Raw genomic sequence first — 14,553 nt, 5'->3', positions numbered from 1 at the left:
GTAGCTGTTGCCTTGCTTTTCTTCTAGCAGTATTGCACTGACTGCAGTAGTTGCAGTGAGTGCCATACTGCAGTGCAGATAGTCCTCCACTGACTACAGTCCAATCCACTGTGACATGTGTAGCTGTTGCCTACTTGCCTTGCTTTTCTTCTAGCAGTATTGCACTGACTGCAGTAGTTGCAGTGAGTGCCATATTGCACACAGAGGTAGTCCTCCACTGACTCAGAGTCCAGTCCAATCCACTGTGACATGTGTAGCTGTTGCCTTGCTCTTTTTATAGAAGTTGTGCAGTGTGTATGTGTATTTTATTGTGTAGATGTTGTTGTTGCCTAGTTTTTTTCCTAGCAGTTTTGCACTAACTGCACTGCAGTAGTGAATTAAAAATGCATATTGCAGTGAGTGAGTCCACTACTGCAGCACTTTATTATACATTAATGCACAGATGATGTGAAATGCTAATGTCCAACTCCTTGCAATTGAAGTTTTCCTATCAGTTTTTATGCAGTTAAGGTGTGAAGAACGAGCACTTAATGTTAAAAATGTTAATAAATAAAGATTAACATGTTTGTTAAGAGATTTGTGTCGAAATTTGTGTTTTTTTGGGAAAATTTATCATGTGTGAAAATATTGGTTAATATCGGCTGACACCGATATGCGATCGGCAAAATATCAGTATAGGCAACGAAAAAACGATATTGGTCGATCACTAATACGTAGCCTAGCTTGTAGACTCTATAACTTTCACACAAACCTATTATCATACACTTATCAGGATATTTTTTTTTACCAAAGACATGTAGCAGAATACATTTTGGCCTAAATTTATGATAAAATGTGAATTTGTTGGATTTCTTTTGAAACAGAAAATAATATAAAATATTGTTTTTTTCAAAATTTTCGTTTTTTTTTTTTCGCTTATATCACGAAAAATAAAAAACCCAGTGGTAAATAAATATCACCAAAAGAAAGCTCTATGTGTGAACAAAATGATAAAAATGTCATTTGGGTACAGTGTAGCATGACTGGAAATTAGTCTGGGAAGAAAGGGGGTGAAGGTGCCCAGTATTGAGGTGGTTAAAGGCTAAGTAAACCTGGAAATCTAATTTAAATACATACAGTAGGCAGCTGACTGACTTATCGTTGTCCTGTATTCTTGTGCACAGTAGGACTTTGCACATTGCACATGTAAACATGTGTAAAGGAGGGGAGCTAAAAATTAATTTGCTGCTGCTTCATTGTTCAATCACAGGTTGTGATAGGTCCTAGACCAGATTTTATTGCTTAGCGCAGTCATGCAAGCTGTATAAAGTACTATACAGTTTGGTAGGAAAAAACTGTTCAAATATGTTTATTTAATTTATGTGCTTAGCTTTTTGCCTTAAGTTTAGCTTTAAGATCAAGATTATTTTTTTTTAATATAGGAAGATTGCTGCACGTTAGCCTTTACATTATCAGGAATGTATTATCCACACTCATAATAGAAGCTCAAACCATTATGTGTGTCACACTTACGTTCCTCTGTATTTCGTCCCAAATAGTTTCGTTTTTGTTGTTTTCTCTGTGTTTGTCAAAACTAATTTTCAACTGCGTTGTGATATATGGCTCAATCTAAAAAGAAAAATATAAATAAATAAAATATTATAAAAAACAAAAACAAATATATATATGTATATATATATATATATATATATATATTTACATGTTATCTCACAAAAGTGAGTACACCCCTCACATTTTTGTAAAAATATTATTATATATTTTCATGTGATAACACTGAAGAAATGACACTTTGCTACAATGTAAAGTAGTGAGTGTACAGCTTGTATAACAGTGTAAATTTGCTGTTCCCTCAAAATAAGGCTCCTTTCACACGGCCACTCCGTGTGTCCGCAAATCATCCAATCCGTTTGCGGATGATTTGCGGACATAATGTAAGTGAATGGCACTGCGGGTGTCAGCGGAATACCACCCGCTGACACCCGATTTTCCTCCATTCAGTTCTGTTCCGTTTTTACAAATGGAACAGAACCCATTTTTTCTTCCGTGTAAAAAACGTAAAGGAAGGAAAATCGGATGTCAGCGGTGTCATCCGCTGACATCCGCAGTGCCATATACTTACATTATGTCCGCATATCATCCGCAAACGGATGGGATGATATGCGGGCACACGGAGCGGATGACAGAAATGTCATCCGCTCCGTGGTAAAAAAAAAAAAAAAGTCCCGCAGCGGACCTTTCACACGGAGCGGCCGTGTGAAAGGAGCCTAACTCAACACACAGCCATTAATGTCTATCCTGCTGGCAACAAAAGTGAATACACCCCTAAGTGAAAATGTCCAAATTGGACCCAAAGTGTCAATATTTTGTGTGGCCACCATTATTTTCCAACACTGCCCTAACCCTCTTGGGCATGAAGTTCAGCAGAGCTTCACAGGTTGCCACTGGAGCCTTCTTCCACTTCTCCATGACGAAATCATGGAGTTGGTGGATGTTAGAGACTTTGCGTACCTCCACCTTCCATTTTAGGATGCCCCACAGACGCTTGTCTAATGGGTTTTAAATCTGGAGACATGCTTGGCCAGTCCATCACCTTTACCCTCAGCTTCTTTAACAAGGCAGTGGTCATCTTCGAGGTGTGTTTGGGGTTTGTATCCTGTTGGAATACTGCCCTGGGGCCCAGTCTCCAAAGGGAGTTGATCATGCTCTGCTTCAGTGTGTTACAGTACATGATGGCATTCATGGTTCCCTCAATGAACTGTAGCTCCCCAGTGGCGGCAGCACTCATGCAGCCCTGAACCATGACACTCCCACCACCATGCTTGACTGTAGGCAAGACACATTTGTCTTTGTACTCCTCACCTGGTTGCCGCCACACACGCTGGACACCACCTAAACCAAATAGGTTTATCTTAGTCTCATCAGACCACAGGACATGGTTCCAGTAATCCATATCCTTAGTCTGCTTATCTTCAGCAAACTGTTTGTGGGCTTTCTTGTGCATCATCTTTAGAAGAGGCTTCCTTCTTGGACAACAGCCATGCAGACCTATTTGATGCAGTGTGCAGCGTATGGTCTGAGCACTGACAGGCTGACCACCCACCCTTTCAACCTCTGCAGTAATGCTGGCAGAACTCATATGTCTATTTCCCTAAGACAACCTCTGCATATGACGCTGAGCACGTGCACTCAACTCCCTTGGTCGACCATGGCAAGGCCTGTTCTGAGTGGAACCTGTCCTGTTAAACCACTGTATTGTCTTGGCCACCGTGCTGAAGCTCAATTTCAGGGTCTTGGCAATCTTCTTATAGCTTAGGCCATTTTTATGTAGAGCAACAATTCTTTTTTTCATACCTCAGGGAGTTCTTTGCCATGAGGTGCCATGTTGAACTTCCAGTGACCAGTATGAGAGAGTGAGAGCGATAACACCAAATTTGACACAACTGCTCCCCATTCACACCTGAGATCTTGTAACACTAACCAGTCACATGACACCGGGGAGGAAAAATGGCTAATTTGCCCAATTTTAACATTTTCACTTAGGGGTGTACTCACTTTTGTTGCCAGTGGTTTGGACATTAATGGCTGTGTGTTGAGTTATTTTGAGGGGACAGCAAATTTACACTGTTATACAAGATGTACACTCATTACTTTACACACACACATATATATATATATATATATATATATATATATATATATATTTTTTTTTACAGGAAGAAAATTGCATTCCAATATACAGTATATTAAAACCATAAAACTTCTTTTATACTACAGTGTACAATGGTAGAACTTCAGTGCCCTATTTAAAATAGAGAGTTATTACCTGCAGCACACTGCAATGTGTACACTGAACCAGTCATTTATATGTCATGGAGTCTTCTGAGTCTTTGGAAGTGTTCACTGCATAATGCTAGGGACATACTAAAACATTTAATGTGAAAATGGCTTAATGTAGCTTAATATGTAATATAGTATCTAAACCATAATCAATTGCCCTGAAACTTTGCACAGACTAAGTTTTTAACTTTCCCTAATCTATCCTAGATGTTTAATGTATTTTGGTCTTCCAGGAGGCAAACTAGGGACAATAAGCTTGTTTTTTGGGGAGCTTAATGTGGCTTAACGTACAAAAAAGAGCTTAGATATTAACCAATTTTCCCCAAACTTCACACGATAGAAGACTCTATTGATGCCAAGATAGTCTGAACATTTTAGCTCATTTGCTAAATCACACTAAAAGCTATTCACATTAAGCTATTTTTTTACAATCCTAAAACGTTTTATGTAAACAGCTTAATGTAAAAAAGAGCTTAATGTACCAAAATGTGCCTAAACCTCAATCAATTGTCTTGTAACTTTGCACAGCCTAAGTTCTACACTTCCCAAACCTATCCTGGAGGTTATGTGGATTTTGGTCTCCCACAAGGCAAACTGGGGACATTAAGGGCTTTTTTTGGGGAGCTTAACGTGGCTTAATGTACAAAAAAGAGCTTAGATGTTAACCAATTTCCTTCAAACTTCACACAATAGAAGAGTCTATCTATGTTGACATGTTCTGAAAATTTCAGATCATTTGGTAAATCACACCAAAAGTTATTCACATTATGCTATATTTTACATTCCTAAAACATTTAATGTCAACAGCTTAATGTAAAAACCTTAACATACCATAATGTACCTAAACCTCAATCAATTGTTTTGAAACTTTGCACAGCCTAAGTTCTATACTTCCCAAACCTATCCTTGATGTTTCGTGGATTTTGGTCTCCCATAAGGAAAATTAGGGACATTAAGCTCTTTTTTTTGGAAGCTTAATGTGGCTTAACGTACAAAAAAAGAGCTTAGTTGTGAACCAATTTCCTCCAAACTTCGAACAATAGAAGAGTCAATCTATTCCAACATATTCTGAAAATTCAGGTCACTTGGTAAATCACACCAAAAGTTATTCACATTAAGCTATATTTTACAACCATAAAAACATGTGGTTTAATGTAAAAGTGCTTAACATACCATAATGTGCCTAAACCTCAACCAATTGTCTTGTAACTTTGCACAGCCTAAGTTCTTCACTTCCCAAATCAATCCTGGAGGTTTCTTGGATTTTGGTCTCCCACAAGGAAAACTAGGGACATTAAGCTCTATTTTTTGGGAGCTTAATGTGTCTTAACGTACAAAAAAGAGCTTAGGTGTTAACTTAGTTCCCCCAAACTTCACACAAAAGAAGTCTCTATCTATGTCAACAATATGTTGGAATAGATAGACTCTTCTATTGTATGAAGTTTGGGGGAAATTGGTTCACATCTGAGCTCTTTTTTGTACGTTAAGCCACATTAAGAGCTTAATGTCCCTAGTTTTCCTTGTGGGAGACCAAAATCTATGAAACCTCAAGGATAGATTTGGGAAGTGTAGAACTTAGGCTGTGCAAAGTTTCAAGACAACTGATTGAGGTTTAGGTACATTATGGTATGGCAAGCTCTTTTTACATTAAGCTGTTGACATGAAATGTTTTAGGAATGTAAAATATAGCTTAATGTGAATAACCTTTGGTGTGATTTACTAAATGATCTGAAATTTTTAGAATATTTTGACATAGATAGACTCTTCTATTGTGTGAAGTTTGGGGGAAATTAGTTAACATCGGAGCTCTTTTTGTACGTTAAGCCACATTAAGCCCCTCCAAAAAAGAACTTAATGTCCCCCAGATTGCCTTGTGGGAGACCAAAATCCACAAAACTTCTAGGATAGGTTTGGGAAGTGTAGATTTTAGGCTGTGCAAAGTTTCAAGACAATTGATTGAGGTTTAGGCACAATATGGTACGTTAAGCTCTTTTTCCATTAAGCTGTTGACATTAAATGTTTTAGAAATGTGGCCGCAACGCTCGTGAATAGCCGCTCTGTAAGCGAGCTCCGCCAGCAACCAGGAACATCCACAGACATCGAGCACCTCCAGCCTCGTAACATACCGCCGTTGTGCCCATCACCTAGGCAATACCATGAGGCATGCCACGCCACAAGAAAAACCCGTCGCTACCCGGCAAATTAGCCAGATTCTTTGTAGCTCTAGGCCGCGGTGGTCCGCAACCACAGCCTCCCGCTCTGCACACTACAGAGAGGAATCCGGGAGCAAGTACTCACCCAGCCCCATCCAGAGCAGGGGACTCATCAGGCACTTCCACTCCCTCCACACGGAGCCCTGCCAAATCAAAGGCACGCAGGGAACAGCAGGAGCAACACACATCAGGCATGGAGGTAAGCCAGGGACAGGCCTCAGCGTCTTCAGCTACCACTAATCCCTTCAGCTCCTTCCCTACAATGGGGGCCCCTTTATCAGATACAGTGCTTAAGGACATGCTGTTCACCCTCCGCTCATCACTACAATCTGACATGCTTTCCTGCATTAATCAATTTAAATGTGACATGCAAGGCCTTGTTGTGAAAATTGACAGGACTGAAACCTCTTTATCTGAAGTGTCAGTCTCCTTTAATGCTATGATAGATGTGCAAGAGGCCCAGGCAGAGGATATATCATGGATTAAAAACAAACTGGCAGATTTAGAGGATAGGTCACGAAGGAACAACCTCAAATTAAGGGGGGGGGGTTACGGAGACTGTCCCTAATGACCAACTACTGTCATATGCACATGCACTATTCTCTACTTTGATACCCTCTCTCACCTCTGCTGACCTCATCATAGACAGGATCCATAGGATCCCAAACTTTCCTATCTCACACAGGAAATTTCCAAGAGATGTCCTGATGAGGATCCATTTTTTTTAACACCAAAGAGAAACTCCTATCAGTGTCTTGCCAGATGCAGACCCTCCCTGAGCCATACTCCTCTATCCACATGCTTCCTGATCTCTCACAACACACCTAGTTATATGCCCATATATGCCCATACAAAAATCTAGCAACAGTGACCAAGGCCTTGCGAAACCACAAAATACCCCACAAGTGGAAGTACCTAGCCACCTTAATGGTCACCCACAATGGTGTCACATCAAGCCTCACTACCTTTGAGGAGGGCATGCGGGTACTGCAACAATGGGGTGTTGTTCCCGACTTGCCTCCACCGAACCGGCAGGCCGATCCTCCTCGCCACACTGTAGAGGAATTCAAAACAGTCTCCCGTAAGCGACAGCATAAACATCACACTACTGGAGGTTCCTGAACTTCTACAACATCCACCAACCAAGTTCCTGGCTCCCTAATGGGAATACCAAGCTATCCGCAGTTGCCCCCCGTTAACACCTCGCAGTTCTTATTTGCGCAAGGCCCTTCCAATGGGCTCCTTTTTTAACCTTACATGTTGGACTTACCTGCACCCCAATTATCCTGTGTTGCAGCATCAGACTGGGTAATATCAGCAGGTCCGAAGCACCTTTTCCATGCCCATGAACTCCGCTTGAACTTACAGCCAAGCCCACAACTTTACCATACTGACACAAATGCCTAAAAAGGCCTCTAATGTGCTTGTCCGTTAACGCCAAAGGCCTCAACCATCCGGCTAAGAGGCACTCACTCTGGAAAGAGGCAACTACTCATCGAGCTGACATCCCCTGTGTGCAAGAAACGCATTTCCAGATAGACAAGCCACCATACCTCTCTCATAGGGACTACCCTCATGTGTTCCTAGCTAGTGCTCCAGAAAAAAAGAGGGGAACCCTCCTGGCTATCAAACACTCCATGGACTTCAAGCTCCGCAGCACCGTCTTGGATGCAGATGGCAGATTTATCATCGTCTTGGGAGATTTCAACTCGTCACCCCTCACCGTTGTCAATATCTCTGCTCCAAACTCTCAACAGGTGAGGTTCCTCCGGAAGCTCTTCAAGGCCATCGCCTCCATTAGGTACGGTCAGCTCCTAATCTGTGGCGACTTCAACACAGTGACTGACCCACTCCTGGACACCATCACTACCCTGAGATCTTGACACAACTCTCCGAGGGAACTTTTCCACAGGGAAAGTGTGAATGACATATGGAGATGTCAACATGCTGGTGAGAAAGACTTTACCTACTTTTCACCCAGACACCAGTCATACTCACGCATTGACTTTTTTTTCATCAGACCAATGGCTTCTGCAGAGAGTGCCCTCTTCCTCGCTCCACGATATCACTTGGTCAGACCATGCGGCCATTTCAATCGTGATCGAGGAAAAGGCCCCTTGTCTTAGATCACAGAGATGGAGATGCAATGTTAGAATACTGCAAGAACGCCAATCTTTGGGCATTATCTCCCAGCATCTCCAGGACTACTTCATCACTAACATAGATTCGGTTTCCGATCCATTCACCTTATGGTGTGCCCATAAGGCCTACATAAGAGGGATCTGTATCCAACAAAGTGCCAGGGCCAAAAAGCAGTATTCGCTTAAAATGTCATCACTGCTCTCTGAAATTCATGACCTAGAGATGCCAAACAAAAAACTCCCTACCCCCTCCACTTCGGCGACTTTGACTAACCTTAGAGGATCCTTATGGAACCTGTTGCTAGACCAATATGACAGACACTTACGCTCACTCAAATTAATGCATTACGCCCACTCCAACACAGCGGGCAAGGTCCTGGTGAGTAGACTCAAAACTGCTCATACCAGATCAAAAATGTTGCACCTCATTCACCCAACCTCTAAGCAGAATGTCACCAACCTCCAGGATATTGTGGACTTATTCGTGGACTATTATGGGGAGCTCTATAACCTTAAGGATGACCCCCAAACTCCACAACCGACGGTACCAGAAATCCAAGCTTTCCTCTCTTAATTACATCTCCCTTCCTTGACGGAAGAACAATTGGCTACACTAAATGCAGCATTCTCGGATCTGGAAATCTCCCAGACCATTCGCTCGCTGCCCAAGGGTAAGTCCCTAGGGGCTGACGGGTTACCAAATGAATACTACCAACTATTCTCCCCTGTACTGACCCCTCACCTAAATACGGTTTTCACTAAGGCTGCACTTACATCCTCCTTTGCCCCTGAGATGCTGAGAGCTCAAGTGATAACTCTGCCTAAGCCTGGCAAGGAGCCTACAACACCTGCTAATTTCCGTCCGATTTCTATATTGAATTGAGTTCTCCCCACATTGATACAGAGGGACCAAATGGGCTTTGAACAGGGCAGACAACCCTTTGGATGCCACTAGACGCATTGTCAACATCATTCACAATGCTTAGGCGGCTGGGACGCCTTCTCTGCTTCTCTCAGTAGATGCAGAGAAGGCGTTCGACCGCATCCATTGGGCATATATGAGGGAGGTATTGAGAAAGTTTGGGTTTGAAGGTAACATATTACATTCTGTATTAGCTCTGTACTCTACCCTTCTGCCCAGGTTTATACAGCAGGAATATCCTCTAAGTAATTCCCCATCTCGAATGGAACAAGGCAGGGGTGCCCCCTCTTCCCTACCATCTTTAACTTGATGATTGAGCCCCTAGCAGAGATGATCAGGTCCAATCCCCTGATTACAGGCTTCCACATAGGTTGGCATACCCACAAAATAAATCTCTTTGCGATTACATCATCTTGTTCCTCACCAAACCAGAATCCTCCCTATCTACAGCCTTTCAGGTACTAACTCACTTCGGCCGCATTTCTTACTATAAAATTAACGTCAGCAAGTCATTCATTTTGGACATGGGGACACCCTAAGCCATTAAAAATAAACTACAAAACACCTTCCCATTCCAATGGCCCACTGAGGGGATCCCGTACCTGGGAATTAATCTGACTGCCTCTACATCCTCCCTGATTGCCGCCAACTACCCACGTCTAATCTCCAAAATTGAGAAAGACCTTAAAGATATGCAGGGGAATGAGCTCTCATGGAGTGGTAGACTAGCAGCGGTTAAAATGTTCATACTCCCCCAGATCCTATACTTATTTAGGACACTCCCTATCCCAGTCCCTTCCCACTATATCACACATCCCCTTAAAACCATACGGCTTTACGTATGGAGGGGGAAAAGGGCCAGATGCTCCCACGCCTCTCTTATTAAACACAAGAAATGTGGGTGGGGCAAGCTTCCTGGACGTGCAAGACTATTACTGGGCTACACAATTGGAACAACTGAGGCACTGGGCCAATCCCAAGACACCTCCTCTGTGGGTTACAGTGGAAAACAAAATATTCCCTACCCCGAATCTACAGCTCCTCCTCCTTAGTGACGTTTGGAAACCATGGGATTTGAAGTCCTTCCCAGCTTCCTTGCGGGCGTCCCTGTTAGCATGGAGACACCTTTTGGACACTACATCATCACAATCACCCCGTACGGACATAAATCTCCCAATCCACATCCTCGACCTCCTAATCCCATCTCTTTCGACTAAACCACTTTTTGCCCTTGGAATCAAACACATCAAGGACCTCCATTCAGGTGATACCTCCCTCCCACTGAATGCTTTGATTAAGAAGTATAATGTCCCCCACCGTCTTCACTACACTTGCATGCAAATTTTGCATTTTCTGGCCAAACACCCACCCCCCAGAATTGGGCTCCATCCTGTAGCTTGCGCTCCAGCTGCCGACACTTCCTGTTGTAAAGTCAAATAAGGCATGCTGGGGAAGGGGGTGGGTGCAGTGTCATTGCCATTGGCTAAGGAGGCAGCAGAAATGCAGAGCAACTTTAGCCTCAGGCTTTTTACAGACACTGCATGGTTGGCAACCTTGGTGATTAGGGTGTGCCCTCTGCGCACGCCTATGCAGTTCTATGATAGTTGCAATATTTCTAGAGGTATACTTTTGGGAATCTTTATTTGCCTCTGTTTGAGTAATTTAGTTTACACTTATGTGTTTACTTTGACTCTTTGTATGTGATTAATGTTATACAGCCATGTGAACAATGAGCACACCGACTACTTATTCGCTGTAAGTTAATTTCTCTTTGTACAAAATCCCAATAAAAAATATTGAAAGAAAGGCTTCTGCAAGTCAGATAGAGCCTGATAGAGACAGAGCTGAAGATATTAAGGATCATCTACCTCTTTCTTCCTCAGCCTGACAGTCGCTGGCCCACCCATTTCCTTCATTGAATTTCTCTCCTGCATTTTATTATTTACGTAACTCACCTGAAAAACCAGCCCACTGCTTGCATGGGGGCTGAGAGCTCTGAAGAGGAGTACTGAGGCAGGGTGCTGCAATGTTTTGAGGAAGCTATGTTTTCTCAAATATTGTCTGTCTTTTTTTTTTCGTTTATATCCCAAAAATAAAAAACCCAGTGGTGATTTTTTTTGCCATTTTTGCCAATGCATGACAGGGCAATTGACAGTTAATGTAGCAAAGTGCAAAAAAGCAAAAAATGGCCTGGTCATGAAGTGGTAAAAATGTCATTAGCAAGTAAATGAGGAAAGAGGGGAAAACCAGGGAAATTAACTAAAATCAGATTAAACTTCAGCTTTAAAGGCAGGGCACAATTTTTTCGTCCTGATCAGGGGCGTAACTACAGGGGTTGCAATTGCAACCGGCCCCATGCTCCAGGGGGCCTGTGTGGCTCCCCTGTGCACCTGGATAGGAGGGGCAGCGGGGGCAGCATGTAGAGAAAGCACTGTACTCCTTTTCCTTCCTGTAGCTGCAGGGGTAAAATGGAGGAGATTGGTTTCTCTGTATGCTGCCCCCGCCACTCCTCCTATCCTGTTCACTTGTGTTTAGCTGTCTCTGGGCCCCTGTGTGCTCCCCTGGTTCCTGCCCCTACTGTGCTGCCCCCCCTACTGTGCTGCCCCCCCTACTGTGTTCCCTTCCCTCTCCTGCCGGCTGCTGCAGGGGATGTGTCACAATAGCGAACCAGGAAGGGGTTGGTAAATATGTAATTTACCAGCTCCTTCCTTTTCTGAATTGACAAAGTCATAGTCAGTGACACTGTAAAAAAATAAAATAAAATGATAAAAATAATACAATTAAAATACCAAAAAATAAAAACTACTAACACCAGTGGGTGAACTTCCAGGATCGCAAAGGTCACACTTGCGACCAGGCTCTGGCATTCCACCACCTTCGGGAGGCCCCAAGATGGCAGGAAGGGGTCCCACTGCGGGGCCGTAATAAAGGGCCCCACAACAAGAGTAAAGGGCCCCAGGATCAGTGGGAAGAGCCCCAAGCTTGAATGGAAAAGCAGAAATAGATACCTACTAGTCCATTTTTAAAGTAGTAGCATTTCCTCATTACTTACAGTATAATGTTTTTAGACATAGATATTAGTTATATTCCTCTGTCTAGAATCATTTTTCAGTGCAGAGGCTAGGTTTGTAGTCAACATTTCAATGCCAAATAGCTTGTTTTCACTAAATATTTGGCAATCGTTTCCTTCCACGGGGTAACGCAATCAGTTAGTGATATTTCCTAATTCTGAATTTTAAGTGTGAGGTTACCAAAGATACCAATCTCACAAAATGTCAGTAGCATTACTGAGCTGCTAGAAATTGCTCATGAATCCCCAACTTAAAGCTCCATATCACTTAGGGAAAATCATATGAATATTGCCTAAGATACTTTAGGGAATATTTGCAGTGGGTGTGAGTATAAAGGCCTCAAGCACACATGGTGTTTGCTTTTCTCCTTTGAATGCCTAAACTCCTGGCAGGAGAAAAGCTGCTTGAAAAATGTCCCTAAACCATATATTACACACACGTTTAGGTGCGTTTTAGGTATGTCAAGCATTTGAGCATTAATGGATTTCATAGGTCAAAATATCAATTTTTTTCTGACCTTTGGGATGTTTTAATGCTTAAACTCACCTAAAGCATTTTTTTCTGCTCTTCAGCCACTAAATGTGCTTTTGATGTTTTTTTTTTCCAGCCTGTAAATGCCCCTCTTCTAATAGGTCTATAAACATCTATGTTTGCATAGACACATAAGCTAACATAGAGATGTTATTACAGACTGAAAAAAAAAAAACTCCTGTAAAAGCAGCTTTTTTAGGCTCCTAAGAACCGCCCCGTGCAGATATACTGCATGTGATTTTGTGCAGTAGGTCTGGGGCGCGCGCGCATGCCAGCGGCAACCTGCTACCCCTGTGATTGGACACAGCGGGAGTCAATCAGCGGGTCCGGCAGACGCGATGTCCGCCGGGACCCACCGGTCATTCTCAGGAGAGGCAGGACGGCAGTATGCCTATGTGATCAAGGCAGGAGGCCGTTCTGTGAGAGGGGAAGATGGAGATCTTGTGTTTCTGCAAAGCAGGAACACGGATCTCTGTCTTCCTCCAGTCAAAGCACCCACTACACAGTTACAAAGCTCCCTCTAGGAGCACACCTAATGTTCGTCCCTGATGTTACCCTCTTCCCTGCCAGTGTCATTATTACAGTGACAGTGCATTTTATTAAGCACTGATCACTGTAAAAATGTTACTGGTCCCAAAAAAGTGTCAAAAGTGTCAATTAGGTGTCCAATTTGTCCGCCGCAATATCGCAGTTAAAAAGGGGTGATCACCGCCATTACTAGTAAAAATTAAAACAAATAAATGACATTTCCATAAATCTATCCCATAGTTTGTAGACACTATAAAAGAGAGAGGACAGAGCAGCGCCACCTGAGTGTAATATTAAAACAATACTTTATTGGCATAAAAGGTAATGCACTCACATGAGTGATAGGAAAGCAGGCTTTACAGCAAGTCATCTGATCCACTGCAGGGGAGGCAGGAGAAGTGTAGACAGCCCTGGGCCCTGGCTGTGTCAGTGGCTTCTGGCACTTCCTGGTGTCCTGTTGGCGTCACAGCTTCTCCCTCATCACATCCGGTGGAAGCGGGGTGGTGCTAGCGTTCGAGGCATGCGTGCCCCTTCATCAGGCATTGCCTCGAACGCTAGCACCACCCCGCTTCCACCGGATGTGATGAGGGAGAAGCTGTGATGCCAACAGGACACCAGGAAGTGCCAGAAGCCACTGACACAGCCAGGGCCCAGGGCTGTCTACACTTCTCCTGCCTCCCCTGCAGTGGATCGGATGACTTGCTGTAAAGCCTGCTTTCCTATCACTCATGTGAGTGCATTACCTTTTATGCCAATAAAGTATTGTTTTAATACTACACTCAGGTGGCGCTGCTCTGTTCTCTCTCTTTTATTTATCTACCATGCACAGAGTCTCCTCCTAACTCTGATAGAGCCGGCGGCCACCCAGCCATCCATCTGTACATAGACTCTACTCCGTGGACTTTGTATCTATATATACACCTGAAACATTTATCATTGTGTTTTTTATCAATATTTATTGATTCTTTATATCTGCTTTTATATCTATTGTTTACATTCATTTTTATAATTTTCCCCTCACACTGTGGGTTTAATAGCGCTGGTCCAGCATCTGTCATATATTTTTGTAGACACTATAACTTTTGTGCAATATACATACATACATATTGGCCTAAATTGCTGAAGAAATAAAAAATTTTATTTTTTTTTATTGGGAATGTTCTATAGCAGAAAGTAAAAAATATGGCGTTTTTTTTTTCCCAAAATTGTTGCTCTTTTTTTGTTTATAGCGCAAAATCTAAAAACCGCAGAGCTGATCAAATAACACCAACAGAAAGCTCTATTTGTGGAAAAAAACACCGGACATCCAT

General features: G+C 42.8%; 1 protein-coding gene across 1 annotated transcript in view; it reads right to left on the bottom strand.

Annotated features, from left to right (window-relative positions):
* The window catches only part of CD53 (CD53 molecule), a 72,897-nt gene that overhangs the window by 42,211 nt on the left and 16,133 nt on the right, over window positions 1–14,553 (bottom strand). The window contains exon 4 of the mRNA XM_082245981.1: window positions 1,513–1,608. Within this exon, the coding sequence (XP_082102107.1) occupies window positions 1,513–1,608 (96 nt within the window). The remainder of the gene's footprint in view (window positions 1–1,512; window positions 1,609–14,553) is intronic.

This window comes from Pelophylax lessonae (assembly GCF_965119305.1).
Source record: "Pelophylax lessonae genome assembly, chromosome: 2".
Taxonomy (NCBI): domain Eukaryota; kingdom Metazoa; phylum Chordata; class Amphibia; order Anura; family Ranidae; genus Pelophylax; species Pelophylax lessonae.
This window is presented reverse-complemented; position numbering and strand designations above follow the sequence as displayed.